Below are 26,508 nucleotides of genomic sequence, written 5' to 3'. Positions count from 1 at the left end.
GAGGGAATTGAGATGGAGTAACGCTAACTAGCAGAGTACAGGGAGACTGTCTCCACAGGGACAGCAGTGTGACTCATGTGTCAGCTCACTGCAATACATCTGCATTCTAGATCAGTCACCACTGAATATGCCTCTGTCTGATAGACTGCTGATCTAAATTCTATAGATCTGTGTCTCGCTGTGCTTTTACTGCTTAATACGGAACTCAGTGAGGGCCGTGATTCCTATCATTGATGAATCAATACCTGGCTAATTTGGGATTTGGGACTGATTGTGATTTTAACAGATTGAAGCATTCTGAATGGACTGGATCAGCTCTGACTGGCCTGCTGGCTGTCTTGCTAGCTGCACCAATAAAGGTGTTTAAAAGACCTCTGCTTCCCCTCAATATCTAACAACAAAACAAGCTGTCTCATAGAGGTCCTTCCAGCAGCCAGGTCTGCAGATCACAGGCTCCCATACAAGAGAGAGATAGAAAGGGATGGGAGAATGAGCCAGGATACCTCACCCCTCTGAGTGGACTGAGTGCTGCTTTTCACCCTCTGTGTTTTAGTCAGAGCTGACCCTTTATGAGAAGTAAAGCTGCAGGTGAGAAGGTTAACTACATAGCAGACATGTGTTTCTGCACAGGCAATCAATTATGACCCAGAGCTTTGAAGCGGGCCGTGCAGGGGAGGATGGAGTGGGTAGGGGGAGAGGAGCCAGCATCCGGTCCGGTCTAATGGCGTTGTAATGGGATATGGTCGGGAAGTGGAGGAGATTACAGTCCAACGCTGCCTCGCCTTCTGTTTTCTCCCCTGTCTCGTCTCTCTGTCTCATTAATCTTGCCGCTCTATATATCTCTCTCTCTCTCATTCAATTCAATTTAAATTTAATGGGCTTTATTGGCATGTGAAACATATGTTTACATTGCCAAAGCAAGTGATATAAATAATAAACAAAAGTAAAATAAACAATAAAAAAATGCAGTAAACATTAAGCTGACAAAAGTTCCAAAATAATATGTTTATATACAGTATTGTAATGATGTGCAAGTAGCTAAAGTACAAAAGGGAAAATAAACATACTCCTATCCTAGGATAGGAAAATAAACATACTCCTAGGATAGGATAAGTAATCCTTCTCACCCCCCATTTAAGATTTAGATGCACTATTGTAAAGTGACTGTTCTACTGGATGTCATAAGGTGAATGCACCAATGTGTAAGTCGCTCTGGATAAGAGCGTCTGCTAAATGACTTAAATGTAAATGTAAATATAGGCTGTATTTACAGTAGTGTTTGTTCTTCACTGGTTGCCCTTTTCTTGTGGCAACACGTCACAAATATTGCTGCAGTGATTGCACACTGTGGGTGCTGCTATGGTGACCAGTGAACTAAGATAAGGCGGGGCTTTACCTATCAAAGACTTGTAGATGACCTGGAGCCAGTGGGTTTGGCAATCTAATATGAAGCCAGCCAACGAGAGGGCCAGCCAACGAGAGCATACAGGTTGCAGTGGTGGGTAGTATAAGGGGATTTGGTGACAAAACGGAGGACACTGTGATAGACTGCATCCAATTTGTTGAGTAGAGTGTTGGGGGCTATTTTGTAAATGACATCGCCGAAGTCGAGGATCGGTAGGTTAGTCAGTTTTACGAGGGTATGTTTGGCAGCATGAGTAAAGGTTGCTTTGTTGCGAAATAGGAAGCTGATTCCAGATTTAATTATGGATGGGAGATGCTTAATGTGGATCTGGAAGGAGAATTTACAGTCTAACCAGACACCTAGGTATTTGTAGTTGTCCACATATTCTAGGTCTGAGCCGTCCAGAGTAGTGATGCTGGACGGGTGGGCAGGTGCGGGCAGCGATCAGTTGAAGAGCATGCATTTAGTTTTACTTGCATTTAAGAGCAGTTGGAGGCCACGGAAGGAGAGTTGTATGGCATTGAAGCTCATCTGGAGGTTAGTTAGCACAGTGTCCAAAGAAGGGCCAGAAGTATACAGAATGGTGTCGTCTGCGTAGAGGTGGATCAGAGAATCAACAGCAGCAAGAGCAACAGTCATTTGAGAAACCAAGGCTGTTGAGTCTGTCGATAAGAATGTGGTGATTGAGAGAGTCGATAGCCTTGGCCAGGTCGATGAATACAGCTGCACAGTATTGTCTCTTATCGATGGCGGTTATGAAATTGTTTAGGACCTTGAGCGTGGCTGAGGTGCACCCATGACCAGCTCGGAAGCCAGATTGCATAGCGGAGAAAGTACGGTGGGATTCGAAATGGTCAGTGATCTGTTTGTTAACTTGGCTTTCGAAGACCTTAAAAAGGCAGGGTAGGATAGATATAGGTTTGTAGCAGGTTGGGTCTAGATTGTCTACCCCTATGAAGAGGGGGATGACCGCGGCAGCTTTCCATTCTTTGCGGATCTCAGACGATACGAAGGAGAGATTGAAGAGGCTAGCAATAGGGGTTGCAACGATTTCGGCAAATAACTTTAGAACGAGAGGGTCCAGATTGTCAATTCCAGCTGATTTATAAGGACCCAGATTTTGAAGCTATTTCAGAACATCAACTATCTGGATTTGGGTGAAGGAGAAATGGGAGAGACTTGGGGAAGTTGCTGTGGGGGGTGCAGGGCAGTTGACCAGGGTAGGGGTAGCCAGGTGAAAAAGCATGGCCAGCCATAGAGAAATGCTTATTCAAATTCTCAATTATCGTGGATTTATCGGTGGTGGCATTTTATTTTTTGCTAAGTCTTTTTGTAAATTCTTTCCAATGTATCAAGTAATTATCTTTTTGTTTTCTCATGATTTGGTTGAGTCTAATAGTGTTGCTGTCCTGGAGCTCTGTGGGGTCTGTTTGTGTTTGTGAACGTTACAGGACCAGCTTGCTTAGGGGGATCTTCTCCAGGTTAATTTCTCTGTTGGTGATGGCTTTGTTATTGAGGATTTGGGAATCACTTCCTTTTAGGTGTTTGTAGAATTTAACGTCTCTTTTCTGGATTTGGATAATTAGCAAATATCGGCCTAACTCTGCTTTGCATGCATTTTTTTGTGTTTTACGTTGTACACATAGGATATTTTTGCAGAATTCTTCATGCAGAGTCTCAATTTTGTGTTTGTCCCATTATGTGAATTACTGGTTGGTAAGCGGACCCCATACCTCACAACCATAAAGGCCAATGGGTTCTATAACTGATTCACGTTTTTTTAGCCAGATCCTAATTGGTATGTTGAATTTTATGTCCCTTTTGATTGCATAGAAGGACCTTCTTGCCGTTTCTCACAGATCGTTGACAGCTTTGTGAAAGTTACCTGTGTCGCTGATGTTAGGCCAAGGTATGTATGCTCTAGGGAAACAGTGTCTAGATGGAATTTGTATTCGTGTTCCTGGCAACTGGACCTTTTTTGGAACACCATTATTTTTGTATTAATGAGATTTACTGTCAGGGCCCAGGTCTGACAGAATCTGTGCAGAAGACCTAGGTGCTGCTGTAGACCCTCCTTGGTTGGGGACAGAAGCACCAGATCATCAGCAAACAGTAGACATTTGACTTCAGTTTAAGTGCCCTCCCCAATTCGTTGATATATATGTTGAAGAGGGTGGGGCTTAAGCTGCATCCCTGTATCACTCCCCAGCCCTGTGGAAAGAAGTGTGTGTTGTTTTGCCAATATTAACCACACACTTTGTGTACATGGATTTCATAATGTCGTATGTAATTCCCCCATCACCACTTTTCATCAATTTGTATAGCAGACTCTCATGCCAAATTGATTCGAAAGCTTATTTGAAATCAACAAAGCATGAGAAGCTTTACCTTTTTTTTGTTTGTTTTTTTTGTCAATTTGGTTGCTGTTGACCCATATCACCGGTATTTATTGGGGTCAAATTTTTGGGATTGGGGTGATCAGTCCTTGGTTACAAATATTGAGGAATGTGCCAGAGCTAAGGATGATGTAAAGAGTTTAAGTATAGCCAATTGGAATTTGTGGTCTGTATATTTTATCATTTCATTTAGGATAGCATCAACCCCACATGCCTTTTTGGGTTGGAGGGTTTGTATTTTGTCCTGTAGTTCATTCAATGTAATTGGAGAATCCAGTAGGTTCTGTTAGTCTTTAATAGTTGATTCTAAGATTTGTATTCGATCATTGTTATAGAGCTAAAATAATTAGATAAGTGGTTTATCCATACATCTTCATTTTGGATAGATAACTTTTCGTGTTGTTGTTATTTTAGAGTTCTCCAATTTTCCCAGAAGTGGTTAGATTCTATTGATTCTTCAATTACATTGAGCTGATTTCTGACGTGTTGTTCCTTAGTTTTCTGTAATGTATTTCTGTATTGTTTTAGTGATTCACCATAGTGAAGGTGTAGGCTCAGGTTTTCTGGAAATCTATGTTTTTGTTGGCATCGGTTTTTAAATTTCTGTCTTAGGTTTTTGCATTCTTCATCAAACTATTTGTCATTGTTGTTAATTTTCTTAGGTGGTCTGCTTGAAATGTTTCAATATGATAAGGAAGCTGAGAGGTCAAATGTACTGTTTAGGTTTTCTACCTCCAAGTTTACACCTTCACTATTATATTGAAACATTTTGTGCAGGAAATTATCTGGAAGGGATTCGATTTGTTGTTGCCTAATAGTTTTTTGGTGGATTTCCACAACATTTTCCTTCCATCTATATAATTTCTTAATATTATTCAGTTCCTTTGGCTTTGATGCCTCATGATTAAGCATAGCTCTGTTCAAATAGTGACTTTGCTGTGATCTGATATGGGGCGTCAGTGGACTGACTGTGAATGCTCTAAGAGACTCTGGGTTGAGGTCAGCGACAAAGTAGTCTACAGTACTACTGCCAAGAGATGAGCTATAGGTGTACCTACCATAGGAGTCTGCTCAAAGTCTACCATTGACTATGTTCATACCCGGCATCTGACAGAGCTGCATGAGTTGTGACCCTTGTTTGTTGAATATGTTGTCGTAGTTGTGTCTAGGGGGGCATATAGGGGAGGAAATGCTGTTACCTCCAAGGTAAGTGTTTGTCCCCCTGTGTGCTGAGGGTGTTGGGTTCTTGTCCAGTTCTGGCATTTAGGTAGCCACAGACTAGTACTTGTCCCTGAGCCTGGAAATTGTTGATCTCCTCCTCTAGGATAGAGAAGCTGTCATTGTGAAGGTATGGGGATTCTTTTGGGGGGAAATAGGTCGGACATATCAGGATATTTTTTTCTCTGTTGAGGTCATTTCCTTATTAATTTCTAGACAGATATAAAATGTTCCTGTTTTGACTAATTTAATAGAGTGGGTTAGGTCTGCTCTATATCAAATTAGCATACACTGTTTCACACCAAATTAGTCCCTTCCCTGTTTCACACCTGGTAGATTGGTGGATGGTACTACCAGCTCTCTGTAACCTAGAGGGCAACCAGTGGGTACATCTCCTTTATACCATGTTTCTAATAGGTTGGCAATGTCTGTATTCAACATTTCTTGGGAGTCTGGGTCTTTAGGCCAAATGCAGATGACCACAGACCTTGTATTTAACTAGTCAAGTCAGTTAAGAACACATAATTATTTTCAATGATGGCTTAGGAACAGTGGGGTAACTGCCTTGTTCAGGGGCAGAATGACACAGTTTTACCTTGTCAGCTCGGGGATTCAATCTTGCAACCTTCATTACTAGTCTAACACTCTAACCACTAGGCTACCTGCCTACCCAATATTCCAGGATGAGACAGTAAAAGCTTTGTGTTCCATATTGTCTAGTGTTATTATTTTTGTGTGGTTTAGCCTCTTAGGCCGCCCCATCCCGGATCCGGGATCGTGACTACAGCCTCAAGCTCATTACCATAACGCAAAATTAGCGATTTCTGAAAATTGCAAATGAAATGAAATAAATATGCCTGTCCTCAAGCTTATCCTTTTCTTAACAATCCTGTCGTCTCAGATTTTCAAAATATGCTTTAGAACCAGAGAAAATCAATAATTTGTGTAAGAGTGGTGATAGCTAGCTTAGCATTTAGCGTTAGCATTTAGCACGCAACATTCACAAAAACCAGCAAAGGGATCAAATAAAATAATTTACCTTTGAAGAACTTCAGATGTTTCAATGAGGAGACTCTCAGTTACATAGCAGATGTCCAGTTTTTCCTGAAAGATGCTTGTGTAGGACACAACGTTCCGTTTTGTTACTATGCATTTGGCTACCGAAACTAACCGAAAATTCAGTCACCTAAACGTCAAACTTTTTTCCGAATTAACTCCATAATATCGACTGAAACATGGAAAACGTTGTTTGAATCAATCCTCAAGGTGTTTTGTCATATATCTCTTCATTGAAATGCCTTCCCTGGAAGCGTGCATTCTTCTCTGATTCGGATGGAAAAATACTGGTACCTGACTTTTGCGCACCAATTTCCACGCACACACCGTGCGGGACACTTGGTAATTGTAGGCTCTTATGGTCAATCTTCCAATGATATGCCTACAAATACGTCACAATGCTGCAGACACCTGGGGGAAACGATAGGAAGTGTCCGTTCATTCCTGTCGCATTCACAGCCATATAATTGATTTCCTGGTCACTCAAACATCTTTGTTTTGCCTGTAGATTTTGTTCTATGGCACTCACAGTGAAAATCTTTGCAGTTCTGGAAACGTCAGAGTGTCTTCTTTCCAAAACTATCAATTCCAAGCATAGTCGAGCATCTTTTCGTGACAAAATATTGCGCTTAAAACGGGCACGTCTTTTTATCCAAAAATTAAATACTGCCCCTAGAGTCTTAACAGGTTAGGCCGGGACCATCACAGTAGGTGTGAGCTGAGCATTTTTAGCATCTGCATACATTGATTGCCTCGCCTGGTTCACCAACTACTTCTCTGATAGAGTTCAGTGTGTCAAATCGGAGGGTCTGCTGTCCGGACCTCTGGCAGTCTCTATGGGGGTGCCACAGGGTTCAATTCTTGGACCGACTCTCTTCTCTGTATACATCAATGAGGTCGCTCTTGCTGCTGGTGAGTCCCTGATCCACCTCTACGCAGACGACACCATTCTGTATACTTCCGGCCCTTCTTTGGACACTGTGTTAACAACCCTCCAGGCAAGCTTCAATGCCATACAACTCTCCTTCCGTGGCCTCCAATTGCTCTTAAATACAAGTAAAACTAAATGCATCCTCTTCAAACGATCGCTACTTGCACCTGCCCGCCTGTCCAACATCACTACTCTGGACGGCTCTGACTTAGAATACGTGGACAACTACAAATACTTAGGTGTCTGGTTAGACTGTAAACTCTCCTTCCAGACCCATATCAAACATCTCCAATCCAAAGTTAAATCTAGAAATGGCTTCCTATTTCTCAACAAAGCATCCTTCACTCATGCTGCCAAACAAGCCCTTGTAAAACTGACCATCCTACCAATCCTCGACTTTGGCGATGTCATTTACAAAATAGCCTCCAATACCCTACTCAACAAATTGGATGCAGTCTATCACAGTGCAATCCGTTTTGTCACCAAAGCCCCATATACTACCACCATTGCGACCTGTACGCTCTCGTTGGCTGGCCCTCGCTTCATACTTGTCGCCAAACCCACTGGCTCCATGTCATCTACAAGACCCTGCTAGGTAAAGTCCCCCCTTATCTCAGCTCGCTGGTCACCATAGCATCTCCCACCTGTAGCACACGCTCCAGCAGGTATATCTCTCTAGTCACCCCCAAAACCAATTCTTTCTTTGGCCGCCTCTCCTTCCAGTTCTCTGCTGCCAATGACTGGAACGAACTACAAAAATCTCTGAAACTGGAAACACTTATCTCCCTCACTAGCTTTAAGCACGAACTGTCAGAGCATCTTACAGATTACTGCACCTGTATATAGCCCACCTATAATTTAGCCCAAACAACTACCTCTTTCCCAACTGTATTTGATTTATTTATTTATTTTGCTCTTTTGCACCCCATTATTTTTATTTCTACTTTGCACATTCTTCCATTGCAAAACTACCATTCCAGTGTTTTACTTGCTATATTGTATTTACTTTGCCACCATGGCCTTTTTGCCTTTACCTCCCTTCTCACCTAATTTGCTCACATTGTATATAGACTTGTTTATACTGTATTATTGACTGTATGTTTGTTTTACTCCATGTGTAACTCTGTGTCGTTGTATCTGTAGAACTGCTTTGCTTTATCTTGGCCAGTTCGCAATTGTAAATGAGAACTTGTTCTCAACTTGCCTACCTGGTTAAATAAAGGTGAAAAAAAATACATACATCTTAGGTCGCAGGGTAGGGCTTAGGTGGGTGTAATAGTGGGGGTTGGGCCTGTTGCTCTGCTCACGGCCTGGGCATATGTCCTGCTGTCATGTTGAGGTCCTTGCCACAGGGGCGAGGGGCATGAGGTGGGCAGAAGGAGCATGGGTCTGATATGGGGGGGGGGCTATATAGGGTGTGGCCAGGGTTTGCTTGGGTGGTCTTAGCTGATTGGGTGTGGCTGGTGATACCGTGGTCTGGGTGTAGGTCCTCTTGGCGTGGGTTCTCTCGGTGCAGGTCCTTCAGGAGGGAGTCTTGCCGGTCTGGAAGGGTGTCTCGCTGGTCTGGGCGGGGTGCCCATTGCTCTGTTGCTCCTGTGTGAGGTGCTGGGGCTACAGTTCAGGGTGACGTCCTTCAGGGTCCTGGCAAAAGTTGGGATTGTTCCAAAAAAATATTGCGCTTAAAACGGGCACGTTTTTTAAAATCCAATAATGACATAGCGCCCCCATAGGTTGAAGAGGTTAAGTTTTGAGGAACAGTCTCGTGAAATGCTTGCATTCACCCGCTGCATGGTGGCACGGTGAAAGTCTTTTTGTGGTAGCAGGGTGGAGATAACCACTTGTGCATTGGGGAAAGTGGAAGAAGCTTTTTCAATCACTCCCTTGAATGCTGTTGCCACCCTTTCCTGCTGGGCCCTCAGGTCATTTGTGCCCATGGGAATTATGATGTGGCTGGGGTAACCTAGTCTGTCCTTTGATAACAGCTCCAGGGCATGCCTAGTGTTTGGGTACCAGAGTTTTGCCACATTGTGTTTGGGAAAAAGTTTCTCCTCTTGAATGTATTTGCCATTTGAGTCAATGAGGAGAACGATCTCTGGCGTTTGTGTGTCCTCAGTGGATGTGGGGGGGGGGTTGTCAGGAGGGCTATCGGGGGAACTGTCAGGGCTGTTAGGGGGGTGGAGTCTGTTGGGTTGGTGGGTCCTGTGTTGTCTGTCCCATTGTGGTGTTGAGGTTGTGGTCCTGGTCTGAGGTGGGCTGTTCTGCTGTGTCTGAGGGAGAGTCCTGCTCTATGTCACACCTCAGCTTTCTGATCTTGTCCTTCAGCTAAGTTGTTTACATTCCCCTCTTTGTAGCAGTCAGCAAATAGTGTCTCTGGATTGTCCTTGAGGAGCTTTTTTTTGTACTTATTCCTTGCAGAGTTATTCTTAATATCAATAGGGTACTGTATTGTAATGACTTCTGGACAGGGATAAGCCTTTGGAGCTTTTGCATCACACATTTGATTTCACACTTCAGTGCTAATTGAAGGTTCCGCCAGGTCTGTTCTGTCACAGCATCTTGGTAGCTTAGTATGCTTATTTATTTAGCTTTATATAACAAAATGACCTAGAGATTATTGCCTTTTACTTTTTGGCTTTAGAAGTAGCTTCAGACTGAATATTTCTCACTCAGTGTTGTGTTGGATGGTATTTACAGGTTCTGCTGTGTTTCTTCTGCATGTTTTGGTTTGTTAGAAGTATTTTTTATAGTCCTTGGTAGTAATAGGCCATTCAGGTCATTTTGCTTTAGGTTAATTGTTTACTCCATGTGTAACTCTGTGTTGGATGTTCACACTGCTATGCTTTATCTTGGCCAGGTCGCAGTTGCAAATGAGAACTTGTTCTCAACTGGCCTACCTGGTTAAATAAAGGTGAAATAAAAATAAAATGGAATTTTGATTTGGATTATATTCAAGTTTATCTACATTTATACAACTTTAATTCTATCTTTTTTTGCAGAATAACTCAGGAGCTCTCTCTCTTTCTCCCTATTCTCTCTCTCTGTCCCACTCTCTCTCTCCCTCTCTCTGGCCAAACAAGTTGTTTTTATCCTCGCCAGAGAGAGAGCCCTTAGAGAAGAAAAGCAGTCGTCCTTCAGAGTTCCCATGTTTGTAATTAAAGGATACTCCTGTTAAATTGGCAAGAGAGAAAAGTTGGCCTTGTTTTTTGTTGTTACAAATCTGTCTAAATCAAATCAAATCAAATGTATATATAGCCCTTCGTACATCAGCTGATATCTCAAAGTGCTGTACAGAAACCCAGCCTAAAACCCCAAACAGCAAGCAATGCAGGTGTAGAAGCACGGTGGCTAGGAAAAACTCCCTAGAAAGGCCAAAACAGGAGGGGTCAGGAGGGGTCAGGAGGCGTCAGGAGACACTGTGGCCCCATCCGAGGACACCCCTGGACAGGGCCAAACAGGAAGGATATAACCCCACCCACTTTGCCAAAGCACAGCCCCCACACCACTATTCAATATTCAAATTCAATATTAACATACCCTGCTTTAACATATGCATTTTAATCTACCAAACTCCACCTGAAGACACATCTCCTACATATAGTTCACATACACCCCGGATGTGCAGTATGGGAATGTTAATTTAGAAGTTATAATGCAAATAATTCCAAAGGTAAAGGGCCATTGATGCCCAGAACTGTCTAGTGTCCATGGTCAAATTAATTTGCCATGGTGAAGATGTATGCTATACTGTTTGTCACTGGGTGTTTCACTGAACCTTTTAACCACTTCTAATTAAAAGTATAAAAAGTAATAGAAATACAAGCCCAGTGGCTTTACCAATTGTCCAGCTGTCACTTTCTGTCTCTCTGTGAGAAAAAAAGGCCTTCATCGTGTATTTTCTTCCTCTGGACTTAAGGACATTTCAGAGTCAGCACAAAGCGGTGGCATGGCTGTGGGCTTTAGTGATGAAAGCTGCCAAGGACGTTGGCAGAGTGGGGTGACTGGACTCATCCTCCTAGTTTGTCTCTCATTAGACAGACATGGGAGGCCAATCTGCTGCTTTGTTCTTAGAGGGAGGTCTGGCCAGCAGGCTGGGAGGCTGCAGTTTAATGGTTTGTCTTTGACATAGCAGGTTCCAACTCGTCCCCTAGTTAGAAAGACCACTGACATTAATGACAGATCAGTTTCCTGCCATGTTTAAATCACCAGAGATACAGTGTGTTGAACATTTATATGTGGGTGTTTTTTGACAATCACATCCCCTTTCAGCTATGAGATATCCAGATGTGATTAACCTTCTAATAATAATAATATGCAGTATAATAATAATATATTATATTTTTAACAGACACTTTTATCCAAAGCGAGGTACAGCCATTCGTGCATACATTTTCCATATGGGTGGTCCTGGGAATTGAACCCACTATCTTGACTGAGATAACAAATGAGGTATTGATTACTCAAAGTGTACTTAAAGAAGTACTGTTGATCATGCCATTCTACCATGTTGTAATAACGCCATGACGGTTAACAAGTCCAATAGCTCAAATGAAAGATAAACACCTTGTTCATCTAGCCAGCGTGTCAGATTTCTAAAATGTTTTACGACGAAAACATAGCACATATTTATGTTAAACCACCACCAAAGACACAGCCAATATACAGCCATTTTGTCGAACAATAGATGCAATCACAAACGCAGGATTAAAAGAAAAATTATTCACTAACCTTTTGAAAATCTTCATCAGATGACAGTAATAGGACATGTTACACAGTACATTTATGTTTTTTTCAATAATATGCTATTTAGATTCATAAATCACCGTTTACATTGACGCAATGTTCAGAAAATGCTTAAAAATATCAGGAGAAATTATATATAACTCCGCCAGATAACGCCAGATAACAGCAATACACATCATAAACTTTGACTAAATATACATGTTCTACATATAGTTAGAAAGATACACTGCTTCTTAATGCAATCGCTTTGTCACATTTATTTTTCACGTTACAGAAATCAATCACTATTCAATAATCTGAGATGGCGCTCAGACGTAAGCAATATTTCTCCGCAATGTTGGAGTCAACAGAAACACAAAATTACACCATAAATATTCCCTTACCTTTGATGGTCTTCAATCAGAATGTAGTGGAAGGACTCATACTTACCCAAAACAGCGTATGGTTTCAAGTCGTGTGTGTTTGTGTTTGCAAACGTGACAAATTCCGGCTGAAATGCAGCCAAAATTAACTCTGGTCTCAAGGGGTTGCGTGTCAAAACTTCAAAATTACATATTATATGTCGACTAAACTGGTCAAACTAAGTGCAGAATTAAGCATTAGGATGCTCTAAACGTGCAAAACTATTATCTAATCTCTCAGACGAACGTGCTCATTCGCAGGCGATCTGGAACAAAGGAACATGTCTTCAAGAAGCGCGCTCCCGTAACCTTGAATTTTGTCGTGACACTCAGTCTTTTCCGGACTAAAGGCTCAAATCACGCGGGATTTGCACAATTAAACGCTGTACTGAATTAGGACATTTAGTGGAAGACATAGAAAGTGTCTCCAGATCCATAGCTGGTTGGGCAGGGTGGGGGTGATGACATCAAAGTTGCCCCAAGTATGAGGCTTCCAAAAATAGTTTGGGAGATTTCCTGCCCTGTGAGTTCTGATATACTTACAGACATAATTCAAACGGTTTTAGAAGCTGTAGAGTGTTTTCTATCCAATAATAATTATTATATGCATTTTAGCAATTTTGGACAGATTTATTTTCAGTTTACTATGGGCACGCAATTCCTCCAAAGGGGGCAGTATTCTGCCTATCCTTAACTGGTTTAAGCTTGCTGTCACGTTGTGTAAATGATTGGAGACAGGAGCAGGAATTCGTAATAGGGGGGTTTAATACTCCACCCAAAATATACAACATGCCATGAAAACGAAGCCCAAAACAAAGCCATATAGATTATTTCACTGTATCACAATTTCAGTGGATCAGAAGTTTACATACATCAAGTTGACTGTGCATTTAAACAGCTTGGAAAATTCCAGAAAATGATGTCATAGCTTTAGAAGCTTCTGATGGGCTAATTGACATCATTTGAGTTCATTTTAGGTGTACCTGTGGATGTCTTTCAAGGCTTACCTTCAAACTCAGTGCCTCGTTGCGTGACATCATGGGAAAATCAAAAGAAATCAGCCAAGACCTCAGACAAACAATTGTAGATCTCCACAAGTCTGGTTCAACCTTGGGAGCAATTTCCAAACTCCTCAAGGTACCACGTTCATCTGCACAAACAATAGTATGCAATAAACACCATGGGACCACGCAGCCATAATACTGCTCAGGAAGGAGACGCATTCTGTCACCTAGAGATTAACATATTTTAGTGCAAAAAGTGCAAATCAATCCTAGAACAACAGCAAAGGACCTTGTAAAGATGCTGGAAGAAACAGGTACAAAAGTATCGAGGTATTGGAGTGGCCATCACAAAGCCCTGACCTCAATCCCATATAAAATTTGTGGTCAGAACTGAAAAAATGTGTGTGAGCAAGGAGCCTACAAACCTGACTCAGTTACTCCGGCTCTGTCAGGAGGAATGGACCAATTTATTGTGGGAAGCTTGTGGAAGGTGACCTGAAATGTTTGACCCAAGTTAAACAATTTTAAGGCAGTGCTACCAAATAATAATTGATTGTATGTAAACCTCTGACCCACTGAGAATGTGACGAAATAAATAAAAGCTGAAATAAATAATTCTCTCTACTATTATTCTGACATTTCACATTCTTAAAATAAAGTGGTGATCCTAACTGACCTAAGACAGGGAATTTTGACTAGGATTATATGTCAGGAATTGTGAAAACTGAGTTTAAATGTAGTTGGCTAAGGTGTATGTAAACTTCCGACTTCAACTGTATATACATTTGCTAATCAGGGGAATAGAATCAGGTGTGCGTAATGAGACAGTTCAGTGACGCCTAGAGGCCGGTGACGTATTCCTCCTGAACTTGCGCTCGGAATGAGCAGCAGTACCGGGGGAATCCGTGACAGTACCCCCCCACACTAGTGACAGTACCCCCCCCCCCCACACTAACGCACTATTGATACTGGCCTTGAGCACAACCACATGTTGGTCAGGGACAGTTGCAGCTGCTGGAGTTAAGTCAGCATTGGACGGAACAGTTGCAGTTGCTGAAGTGGCCGCGGCGTCGGATGGAATGGTTGCAGCCGCCGAATTTGCGTCGACGTCGGATGGGGTCAGTTACAGCTGCGTCTGACGTGCCAGTTGCAGCTGACGAAGAGGCGACGGCGGCGGGCGGGCCAGTTACAGCTGTGTCAGACCAGGGCCATTTGCAGCTGACAAAGTTACAGCGGAGTCAGACGGGCCAGTTGCAGCAGTGTCGGACGGGCCAGTTACAGCTGCCGAATTTGCAGCGGTGGCAGACGGGCCATTTGCAGCGGCGTCGGAATGGCCAGTTGCAGCTGCCGAAGTTGCGGCAGTGGACAGGCCAGTTGCAGCTGCCGGAGTTGCGGCGGCGGACAGGCCAGTTGCAGCTGCCGAAGTTGCGGCGGCGGACAGGCCAGTTGCAGCTGCCGATGTTGCTGCTTCGTCAGTCGAGCCATTCCCGCTCTCTCCATTTAGGGTTGGTTATTCTGTCACGTTTTATAAATGATTGGAGACAGGCGCAGGAATACGTAATAGGATTTTTTATTTTCCACCCAAAATACAACATGCCATGAAAAGGCTCGGGACGAAGGCCAGAAGAAACACATATACAAAAACACAGGGATGTAACCCAAACAAAAGAGCAAGGTTCAACCTCTAATAAATACACGGAACAAAACCCATAATAACACTACACGGGACGAGACCAGTCATAACAAGTGCACAACAATAGACCAATAGACCAATCTAGAGGCAAAAGAAATGAACACCTATTTAGGCAAGTTACTGGCTAGCAGAGTAGAACACTTGAAAAATTAAAGGAGAGCCGTACACTCTAGCATCTCAGATGCAATAATTTAATAACTTAATATCCAACGTTTCGACAGACAAGCTGTCTTAATCCAAGTATAATGACAAACACTGTGCGGTGACTAGTTTGTATAGTGTAAAAGGACACACACAGGTGTCTGTAATCATGGCCGGGTGTGGCCTGATTCCATTGGTTAATTCTCAGATATAAAAAAAGAACATACCAAAAACATGAAAGGAAAATCACAAGAATGTCTTCAGATCAAAGTCTACATTGAGACTCGAGAGGAGCAAGGGTCTTAAATGAAATATCCAGGCAGCCTCTCATTTTAACAATAACTTGTCGAGGTCACCCCCTCTCCTTGGGAGGGTGACATGTTCGATGCAGATATAACATTGGGACGAAATCGAGTGATTTGCTTCCAAAAAGTGGGCCACACAGACCAACGGACATAGGAACAATAACTGACAGAACAGAGGGTACCTATATATAATTACTAATCATGGGAATTGGAATCAGCTGTGTGTAATGAGATGCCTAGAGGCCGGTTGTCATGCAGGTGAAAGAGGACCCAAAAGCGACTTGGCGAAAACAGAGTCTTTAATCCAGTAAAGTAAATACAATCAAAAAACACAACTTTCACTCGAAATGACGAGGACAAACTGGAGACTCGATCTTGAACAGCAGGTGAACAGCAGGTTGCCTCGGGAAGGCACTTGAACCAAACAGACTCAGACACCTGCTCACCACGCAGCATCTGAGGAAAACACGACACGACAGGGCGATACACAAACACAGCACGGTGAATTCTAGACAAGGAACCGACAGGGCAGAAACGAATAACAAGGAGAGAAATAGGGACTCTAATCAGGGAAAAGGATCGGGAACAGGTGTGGGAAGACTAAATGATTGATTAGGGGAATAGGAACAGCTGGGAGCAGGAACGGAACGATAGAGAGAAGAGAGAGCGGGAGAGTGAGAGAGGGAGGGGGAGAGAGAGGGATAGAAAGAGGGAAAGAACCTAATAAGACCAGCAGAGGGAAACGAATAGAAGGAGAAGAACAGGGACAAGGCATGATAATCAATGACAAAACATGACAGTACCCCCCACTCACCGAGCGCCTCCTGGCGCACTCGAGGAGGAATCCTGGCGGCAACGGAGGAAATCATCAATGAGTGAACGGTCCAGCACGTCCCGAGACGGAACCCAACTCCTCTCCTCAGGACCGTAACCCTCCCAATCCACTAAGTATTGGTGACCCCGTCCCCGAGAACGCATGTCCATGATCTTATGTACCTTGTAAATAGGTGCGCTCGACAAGGACGGGAGGGGGAGGGAAGACGAACGGGAGTGCGAAGAAAGGGCTTGACACAGGAGACATGGAAGACAGGATGGACGCGACGAAGATGTCGCGGAAGAAGCAGTCGCACAGCGACAGGATTGACGACCTGGGAGACACGGAACGGACCAATGAACCGCGGAGTCAATTTACGAGAAGCTGTCGTAAGAGGAAGGTTGCGAGTGGAAAGCCACACTCTCTGGCCGCAACAATACCTTGGACTCTTAATCCTGCGTTTATTGGCGGCTCTCACAGTCTGTGCCCTGTAACGGCAAAGTGCAGACCTCACCCTCCTCCAGGTGCGCTCACAACGTTGGACAAACGCTGAGCGGAGGGAACGCTGGACTCGGCAAGCTGGGATGAGAACAGAGGAGGCTGGTAACCCAGACTACTCTGAAACGGAGATAACCCGGTAGCAGACGAAGGAAGCGAATTGTGAGCGTATTCTGCCCAGGGAGCTGTTCTGCCCAAGACGCAGGGTTTCTGAAAGAAAGGCTGCGTAGTATGCGACCAATCGTCTGATTGGCCCTCTCTGCTTGACCGTTAGACTGGGGATGAAACCCGGAAGAGAGACTGACGGACGCACCAATCAAACGACAGAACTCCCTCCAAAACTGTGACGTGAATTGCGGGCCTCTGTCTGAAACGGCGTCTAACGGGAGGCCATGAATTCTGAATACATTCTCGATAATGATTTGTGCCGTCTCCTTAGCGGAAGGAAGTTTAGCGAGGGGAATGAAATGTGCCGCCTTAGAGAACCTATCGACAACCGTAAGAATCACAGTCTTCCCCGCAGACAAAGGCAGACCGGTAATGAAGTCTAGGGCGATGTGAGACCATGGTCGAGAAGGAATGGGGAGCGGTCTGAGACGACCGGCAGGAGGAGAGTTACCCAACTTAGTCTGCGCGCAGTCCGAACAAGCAGCCACGAAACGGCGCGTGTCACGCTCCTGAGTCGGCCACCAAAAGCGCTGGCGAATAGACGCAAGTGTGCCTCGAACACCGGGATGACCAGCTAACTTGGCAGAGTGAGCCCACTGAAGAACAGCCAGACGAGTGGAAACAGGAACGAAAAGGAGGTTACTAGGACAAGCGCGCGGCGACGCAGTGTGCGTGAGTGCTTGCTTAACCTGTCTTTCAATTCCCCAGACTGTTAACCCGACAACACGCCCATAAGGAAGAATCCCCTCGGGATCAGTAGAAGCCACAGAAGAACTAAACAGACGGGATAAGGCATCAGGCTTGGTGTTCTTGCTACCCGGACGGTAAGAAATCACAAACTCGAAACGAGCGAAAAACAACGCCCAACGAGCTTGACGGGCATTAAGTCGTTTGGCAGAACGGATGTACTCAATGTTCTTATGGTCTGTCCAAACGACAAAAGGAACGGTCGCCCCCTCCAACCACTGTCGCCATTCGCCTAGGGCTAAGCGGATGGCGAGCAGTTCACGGTTACCCACATCATAGTTGCGCTCAGATGGCGACAGGCGATGAGAAAAATAAGCGCAAGGATGAACCTTATCGTCAGACTGGAAGCGCTGGGATAGAATGGCTCCCACGCCTACCTCTGAAGCGTCAACCTCGACAATGAATTGTCTAGTGACGTCAGGAGTAACGAGGATAGGAGCGGACGTAAAACGTTCTTTTAGAAGATCAAAAGCTCCCTGGGCGGAACCGGACCACTTAAAACACGTCTTGACAGAAGTAAGAGCTGTGAGAGGGGCAGCAACTTGACCGAAATTACGAATGAAACGCCGATAGAAATTAGCGAAACCTAAAAGCGCTGCAACTCGACACGTGACCTTGGAACGGGCCAATCACTGACAGCTTGGACCTTAGCGGAATCCATCTGAATGCCTTCAGCGGAAATAACGGAACCGAGAAAAGTAACGGAGGAGACATGAAAAGAGCACTTCTCAGCCTTTACGTAGAGACAATTCTCTAAAAGGCGCTGTAGAACACGTCGAACGTGCTGAACATGAATCTCGAGTGACGGAGAAAAATCAGGATATCGTCAAGATAGACAAAAACAAAGATGTTCAGCATGTCTCTCAGAACATCATTAACTAATGCCTGAAAAACAGCTGGCGCATTGGCGAGACCAAACGGCAGAACCCGGTACTCAAAATGCCCTAACGGAGTGTTAAACGCCGTTTTCCACTCGTCCCCCTCTCTGATGCGCAAGAGATGGTAAGCGTTACGAAGGTCCAACTTAGTAAAGCACCTGGCTCCCTGCAGAATCTCGAAGGCTGATGACATAAGGGGAAGCGGATAACGATTCTTAACCGTTATGTCATTCAGCCCTCGATAATCCACGCAGGGGCGCAGAGTACCGTCCTTCTTCTTAACAAAAAAGAACCCCGCCCCGGCCGGAGAGGAAGAAGGCACTATGGTACCGGCGTCAAAAGACACAGACAAATAATCCTCGAGAGCCTTACGTTCGGGAGCCGACAGAGAGTATAGTCTACCCCGAGGAGGAGTGGTCCCCGGGAGGAGATCAATACTACAATCATACGACCGGTGAGGAGGAAGGGAGTTGGCTCGGGACCGACTGAAGACCGTGTGCAGATCATGATATTCCTCCGGCACTCCTGTCAAATCGCCAGGTTCCTCCTGAGAAGTAGGGACAGAAGAAACGGGAGGGATGGCAGACATTAAACACTTCACATGACAAGAAACGTTCCAGGATAGGATAGAATTACTAGACCAATTAATAGAAGGATTATGACATACTAGCCAGGGATGACCCAAAACAACAGGTGTAAACGGTGAACGAAAAATCAAAAAAGAAATAGTCTCACTGTGGTTACCAGATACTGTGAGGGTTAAAGGTAGTGTCTCAAATCTGATACTGGGAAGATGACTACCATCTAAGGCGAACATGGGCGTAGGCTTCTCTAACTCTCTGAAAGGAATGTCATGTTTCCGAACCCATGCTTCGTCCATGAAACAACCCTCAGCCCCAGAGTCTATCAAGGCACTACATGTAGCACCCGAACCGGTCCAGCGTAGATGGACCGACAAAGTAGTACAGGATTTTGATGGAGAGACTTGAGTAGTTGCGCTCACCTGTAGCCCTCCGCTTACAGATGAGCTCTGGCTTTTACTGGACATGAATTAACAAAATGTCCAGCAACTCCGCAATAGAGGCACAGGTGGTTGGTGATCCTCCGTTCCCTCTCCTTAGTCGAGATGCGAATCCCTCCCAGCTGCATGGGCTCAGTCTCTGAGCCAGAGGAGGGAGATGGTTGCGATGCGGAGCAGGGAAACACCGTTGATGCGAGCTCTCTTCCACGAGCCCGGTGACGAAGATCTACCCGTCGTTCTATGCGGATGGCGAGAGCAATCAAAGAGTCCACATCTGAAGGAACCTCCCGGGAGAGAATCTCATCCTTAACCACTGCGTGGAGTCCCTCCAGAAAACGAGCGAGCAGCGCCGGCTCGTTCCACTCACTAGAGGCAGCAAGAGTGCGAAACTCAATAGAATAATCCGTTATGGACCGTTCACCTTGGCATAGGGAAGCCAGGGCCCTAGAAGCCTCCCTACCAAAAACTGAACGGTCAAAAACCCGAATCATCTCCTCTTTAAAGTTCTGGTACTTGTTAGAGCAATCAGCCCTTGCCTCCCAGATAGCTGTGCCCCATTCTCGAGCCCGGCCAGTAAGGAGTGAAATGACGTAAGCAACCCGAGCTCTCTCTCTAGAGTATGTGTTGGGTTGGAGAGAGAACACAATCTCACACTGCGTGAGAAAGGAGCGGCACTCAGTGGGCTGCCCGGAGTAGCAAGGTGGGTTATTAACCCTAGGTTCTGGAGGCTCGGCAGGCCAGGAAGTAACAGGTGGCACGAGACGAAGACTCTGGAACTGTCCAGAGAGGTCGGAAACCTGAGCGGCCAGGTTCTCCACGGCATGGCGAGCAGCAGACAATTCCTGCTCGTGTCTGCTGAGCATGGCTCCTTGGATCACGACGGCAGTGTAACGAGCGTCTGAAGTCGCTGGGTCCATTCCTTGGTCGGTTCCTTCTGTCATGCAGGTGAAAGAGGACCCAAAAGCGACTTGGCGAAAACAGAGTCTTTAATCCAGTAAAGTAAATACAATCAAAAAACACAACTTTCACTCGAAATGACGAGGACAAACTGGAGACTCGATCTTGAACAGCAGGTGAACAGCAGGTTGCCTCGGGAAGGCACTTGAACCAAACAGACTCAGACACCTGCTCACCACGCAGCATCTGAGGAAAACACGACACGACAGGGCGATACACAAACACAGCACGGTGAATTCTAGACAAGGAACCGACAGGGCAGAAACGAATAACAAGGAGAGAAATAGGGACTCTAATCAGGGAAAAGGATCGGGAACAGGTGTGGGAAGACTAAATGATTGATTAGGGGAATAGGAACAGCTGGGAGCAGGAACGGAACGATAGAGAGAAGAGAGAGCGGGAGAGTGAGAGAGGGAGGGGGAGAGAGAGGGATAGAAAGAGGGAAAGAACCTAATAAGACCAGCAGAGGGAAACGAATAGAAGGAGAAGAACAGGGACAAGGCATGATAATCAATGACAAAACATGACACCGGTGACGTAGACCTCCGGAACTGGTGCACGGAATGAGCAGCAGTACCGGGGGAATCCGTGACACTTGCTTTAAAGTTGAGTGAATAGTATGCTTTCATTCCTCACTTGCTGTTTCTAGTCGTATCAATAGCCTTTCCAGCAGCTTTATAGAATAAAATGACAGCCAGAAGTCTATTTTGAAAGTAAAATGTCAAACTATCAGTGCACCTGTCCTCCTCAGTTGTCTCCCTGAAGTCATCCTTCTTAATAACACTCTCCCACTGCTAAATTGGCTGTGGCTGAACTAATTTACACCATTGATCAGGCAATCAGATTAGCATGAAGCTATAGTATTTCACATCATTCGCTAGAGAGAGAGATAGAGATGAATGTGAGTGATTTAGTGAATGAAGGGCCTTCTCTGGGTAGACTAAACAAGACCACTCTATAAACTCTTAGAATTTTTTTGTTGCCATCTAGAAGCTAAAGGGGTTCTTCGGCTGTCCTCATATGACAGGGATCATCAACAGCAAAAATTTCTTGCGTGGATGGTCAGGGGGCCAGAACATAACTACAAAGAATTTGTTGACGGCAAATTGACCGCAAGATGCTCAAACATATATAATATTTGACTAAAGCATAATTTCAAACCTTGCTTACATTTGTACACGATCACATATAGTGCCTTCAGAAATGACTCACACCCATTGGCTGTTCATATTTTGATGTGTTACAGCCTGAATTAAACATTTGATTATTTTTGCCTTCACACAATACCCCATAATGTCAAAGTGGAAGTATGTTTATAGAACATTTTACAAATGAATTTAAAATAAAAAGCTGAAATTTATTGAGTCAATAAGTATTCAATCCCTTTGTTATGGCAAGCTTAAATACATTCAGGAGTAAAAATGTGCTTAACAAGCCACATAATAAGTTTCATGTACCCAACACATACATTTATCTAAGGTCCCGACCAGTGAGTTTCAAACACAGATTCAACCTCAAAGACCAGCAAAGTTTTCCAATGCCTCACAAAGAAAGATGCCTATTGGTAGATGGGTAAAAAACAGACATTGAATATCCCTTTGAGCATGTTGAAGTTGTTCATTACACTTTGGATAGTGTATCAATAGACCTAGTGACCACAATTGTCATCGGCAAGGACTAGGGAGTTTTTGGGGGATAAAAATAAATGGAATCAAGTTAAGCACAGGCAAAATCCTATAGAAGAACCTGGTTCAGTCTGCTTTCCAGCCGACACTGATGTGCAAGTGTTGCATATTCTAGGTGTGGAAAGCTCTTAGAGATTGTGGTCCTTCTGTAGCTCAGTTGGTAGAGCATGGCGCTTGTAACGCCAGTGTAGTGGGTTCGATCCCCGGGACCACCCATACGTAGAATGTATGCACACATGACTGTAAGTCGCTTTGGATAAAAGCGTCTGCTAAATGGCATATATTATTATTATTATATTATTGTCAGGATTTGGCCAGGGTTGTTCCGGTTTTTGGTCACTAGATGCCCCGCATTGTGCTTTTTGACCTTTTGTTTTCCCTTGTTCCCCATTATTATTTGCACCTGTGCCTCGTTTCCCCTGATTGTATTTAAACCCTTAGTTTTCCTCAGTTATTTGCTCTGTGTTTGTATGTTAGCACCCAGCCTGTTATGCAGGTGAATGAGGACCCAAAAGCAACTTGGCGAAAACAGAGTCTTTAATCCAGTAAAGTAAATCTACAATCATAAAGCATAATTCCACTCGTAATGACGAGAACAGACTGGAGACTCGATCATGAACTGCAGGTTGCCTCGGGAAGGCACTTGAACGTAGCAGACTCAGACACCTGCTCACCACGCAGCATCTGAGGGAAACACGACACGACAGGGCGATACACAGACAGCACGGTGAACAATAGACAAGGATCCGACAGGGCAGGAACGGAAAACAAGGGGAGAAATAGGGACTCTAATCAGGGAAAAAGATAGGGAACAGGTGTGGGAAGACTAAATGATTGATTAGGGGAATAGGAACAGCTGGGAGCAGGAACGGAACGATAGAGAGAAGAGAGAGAGGAAGGGAGAGAGAAAAAGGGGAACGAACCTAAAAAGACCAGCAGGGGGAAAACGAACAGAAGGAAAAGCAAAATGACAAGACAATCTAAGACAAAACATGACACAGCCCTAGTATTCTGTGAACTATTGTTGATCCCGGTGGACTCTCTTGTGGAATTCTGTTTTTTGTTCTTGTTTATTTATTTTTTAGTATCTTTTGAGGCTTTTTATGCTTTACCTACCACCTTGTGGATTTACCTTTTTTTGTCTTGGAGGATTACCTTTGTTCTTGTGGAATTCCTTTTGAGGTTGTGGAGTTACATGTTTTCCCGAAGGACTTCACTTTTTACTTCATTAAATACACCGTCTCAAGTACTGCTGTGTCTGCCTCATCTTCTGGGTTCTGCCGACTATTCATGGCTCAGTTGGTTAAGTGACTGTTTCTCACTCTGGAGACCTGGGTTCATAACCGCATCCTGACAGAGATTTACACAGAAAGATTCACAGTCTCACTGCCAAAGGTGATTCTAACTTGTATTGACTGAAGGGGTTGAATACTTAGTGTTTTAGTGTATTTGTGTTTTATCTCATAAATCATAATTTTTCTTCCACTTTATAATTAAAGACGTTTTGTGTAGATAGTTGACAAAAATTACAATTAAATCAATTTGAATCCCGCCTTGTAACACAACAAAATGTGGAAAAAGTATTTCAGAATGCGTCTGTACAGTCATGGCTAAAAGTTGAGGATGACACAAATATAAATTTTCACAAAGTCTGGTGCCTCTGTTTGTATGATGGCAATTTGCATATATTCCGGAATGTTATGAAGAGTGATCCGATGAATTGCAATTAATTGCAAAGTCCCACTTTGCCAAGCAAATTAACTGAATCCCCAAAAAACATTACCACTGCATTTCAGCCCAGCCACAAAGGCCCAGCTGACATCATGTCAGTTATTATCTCGTTAACACAGGTGTGAGTTTTGACGAGGACAAGGCTGGAGATCACTCTGTCATGCTGATTGAGTTCCAATAACAGACTGTAAGCTTCAAAACGTGGGAGGTGCTTGGAATCATGCTCTTCCTCAGTCAAACATGGTTACCTGCAAGGAAACACGTTCCGTCATCATTGCTTTGCACAAAAAGGGCTTCGCAGGAAAGGATATTGCTGCCAGTAAGATTGTACCGAAATCAACCATTTATCAGATCATCAAGAACTTCAAGGAGAGCGGTTGAATTGTTGTGAATAAGGCTTCAGGGTGCCCAAGAAAGTCCAGCAAGCACCAGGACCGTCTCCTAAAGTTGATTCAGCTGTGGGATCGAGGCAGCACCTGTACAGAGCTTGCTCAGGAATGGCAGCAGGCAGGTGTGAGTGCATCTGCATGCACAGTGAGGCAAAGACTTTTGGAGGGTGGCCTGCTGTCAAGAAGGGCAGCAAAGAAGCCACTTCCCTCAAGGAAAAACATCGGGGACAGACTGATATTCTGCAAAAGGTACATGGATTGGACTGCTGAGGACTGGGGTAAAGTAATTTTCTCTGAATCTCCTTTCTGATTGTTTGGGGCATTCGGAAAAAAGCTTGTCCGGAGAAGACAAGGTGAGTGCTACAATCAGTCCTGTGTCATGCCAACAGTAAAACATCCTGAGACCATTCATGTGTGGGGTTGCTTCTCAGCCAGGGAGTGGGCTCACTCACAATTTTGCCTAAGAACGCATCCATGAATAAAGAATGGTACCAACACATCCTCCGAGAGGAACTTCTCCCAACCATCCAGGAACAGTTTGGTGACGAACAATGCCCTTTCCAGCATGATGGAGCACTAAATATTGACTCTTTGCATCAACTTCATGTAATTGTCAATAAAAGCCTTTGACACTGATGAAACGCTTGCAATGATACTTCAGTATTCCATAGTAACATCTGACAAAAATATCTAAAGACACTGAGACAGCACTGCACACTCTTGGCATTCTTTCAACCAGCTTCTTAATGCATTTGAGCTAATCAGTTGTGTTGTGAAAAGGTAGGAATGGTATACAGAAGATAGCCCTATTTGGTAAAAGACCAATTCCATATTGTGGCAAGAACAGCTCAAATAAGCAAAGGGAAAACAACAGTCCATCATTACTTTAAGACATGAAGGTCAGTCAATCCGGAATATTTCAAGAACTTTGAATGTTTCTTCAAGTGCAGTCGCAAAAATATCAAGAGCTATGATGAAACTGGCTCGCATGAGGACCACCACTGGAAAGGAAGACCCACAGTTACCTCTGATGCACAGGAGAATTCATTAGAGTTACCAGTCTCAGATTGCAGCCCAATTAAATGCTTCACAGCATTCAATTAAATACTTCAAGTAACAGACACATCTCAACATCAACTGTTCAGAGGAGACTGTGTGAACCAGGTCTTCATGGTTAAATTACTGCAAAGAAACCACTACTAAAGGACAGCAATAATAAGACACGACTTGCTTGGGCCAAGAAACACAAGCAATGGACATTAGACAGGTAGAATTTCAAGATTTTTGGTTCCAACTGCCATGTATTTGTGAGAATTCAAAGCACACTTAACCAGCATGGCTAACAGAGCATTCTGCAGTGATACGCCATCCCATCTGGTTTGCGCTTAGTGGGACACTCATTTTCAACAGGACAATGACTCAACACACCTCCAGGCTGTTCAAGGGCTATTTGACCAAGAAGGAGATTGGTGGAGTGCTGCTTCAGATGACCTGGCCTCCACAATCACCCGACCTCAATCCAATTGAGATGTTTTGGGATGAATTGGACCACAGAGTGAAGGAAAAGCAGTTAACAAGTGCTCAGGATAAGTGGGAACTCCTTCAAGACGTTTGGAAAAGCATTCCATATGAAGCTGGTTGAGAGTGCCAAGAGTGTGTAATGCTGTCATCAAGGTAAAGGGTGGCTACTTTGAAGAATCTAAAATATATTTTGATTTGTTTAACACTTTTTCATTACTACAGGATTCCATATGTGTTATTTCATAGTTTTGATGTCTTCACTATTATTCTACAATGTAGAAAATAGTAAAAAATAAAGAAAAACCCTTGAATGAGTAGGTGTATCCAAACGTTGGACTGGCACTGTATATTTTATTTTAAATATACATATTTATTTTATATATACTGAACAAAAATATTAATGCAAAATTAAACAATTTCTAAGATTTTACTGAGATACAGTTTATATGAGGAAATTTGTCAATTAAAATGAATTCATTAGGCCCTGACTCGGAATACAGATCTTTTGAGCCTCAGGATCTCATCACGGTATGTCTGTGCATTTAAACTGTCATCAATAAAATGCAATTGTGGTCTTTCTCCATAGCTTCTGCCTGCCAATACTATAACCCCACCGCCACCATGGTGGCAGTCATTTCACAACATTGACATCAGTAAACTACTCGCCCACATGACACCTTACACCTGGTCTGCGTTGTGAGGCCGGTTTGATGTACTGTAAAATTCTCTAAAATGACAATGGAGGCGGCTTATGGTAGAGAACTTAACATTCAATCCTCTGGCAACAGCTCTGGTGGACATTCCTGCTG

The 26,508-nt window shown here is 44.0% G+C and overlaps 1 protein-coding gene across 4 annotated transcripts in view; it reads left to right on the top strand.

Annotated features, from left to right (window-relative positions):
* LOC124000216 (cadherin-13-like) overlaps positions 1-26,508 on the top strand; it is a 701,352-nt gene that overhangs the window by 642,545 nt on the left and 32,299 nt on the right. Inside the window, exon 13 of one of the 4 annotated variants that reach the window (XM_046306457.1) lies at positions 10,003-10,133. The exons of the other annotated variants lie outside the window; for them this stretch is intronic. Coding sequence (XP_046162413.1) covers positions 10,003-10,007 — 5 coding nt within the window. The 3' untranslated portion in view covers positions 10,008-10,133. Of the gene's footprint in view, positions 1-10,002; positions 10,134-26,508 lie in introns of those variants that run through there. 4 annotated transcript variants of the gene reach the window in all.

The sequence above is a fragment of the Oncorhynchus gorbuscha genome, linkage group LG02 (genome assembly GCF_021184085.1).
Source record: "Oncorhynchus gorbuscha isolate QuinsamMale2020 ecotype Even-year linkage group LG02, OgorEven_v1.0, whole genome shotgun sequence".
NCBI lineage: Eukaryota > Metazoa > Chordata > Actinopteri > Salmoniformes > Salmonidae > Oncorhynchus > Oncorhynchus gorbuscha.
This window is presented reverse-complemented; position numbering and strand designations above follow the sequence as displayed.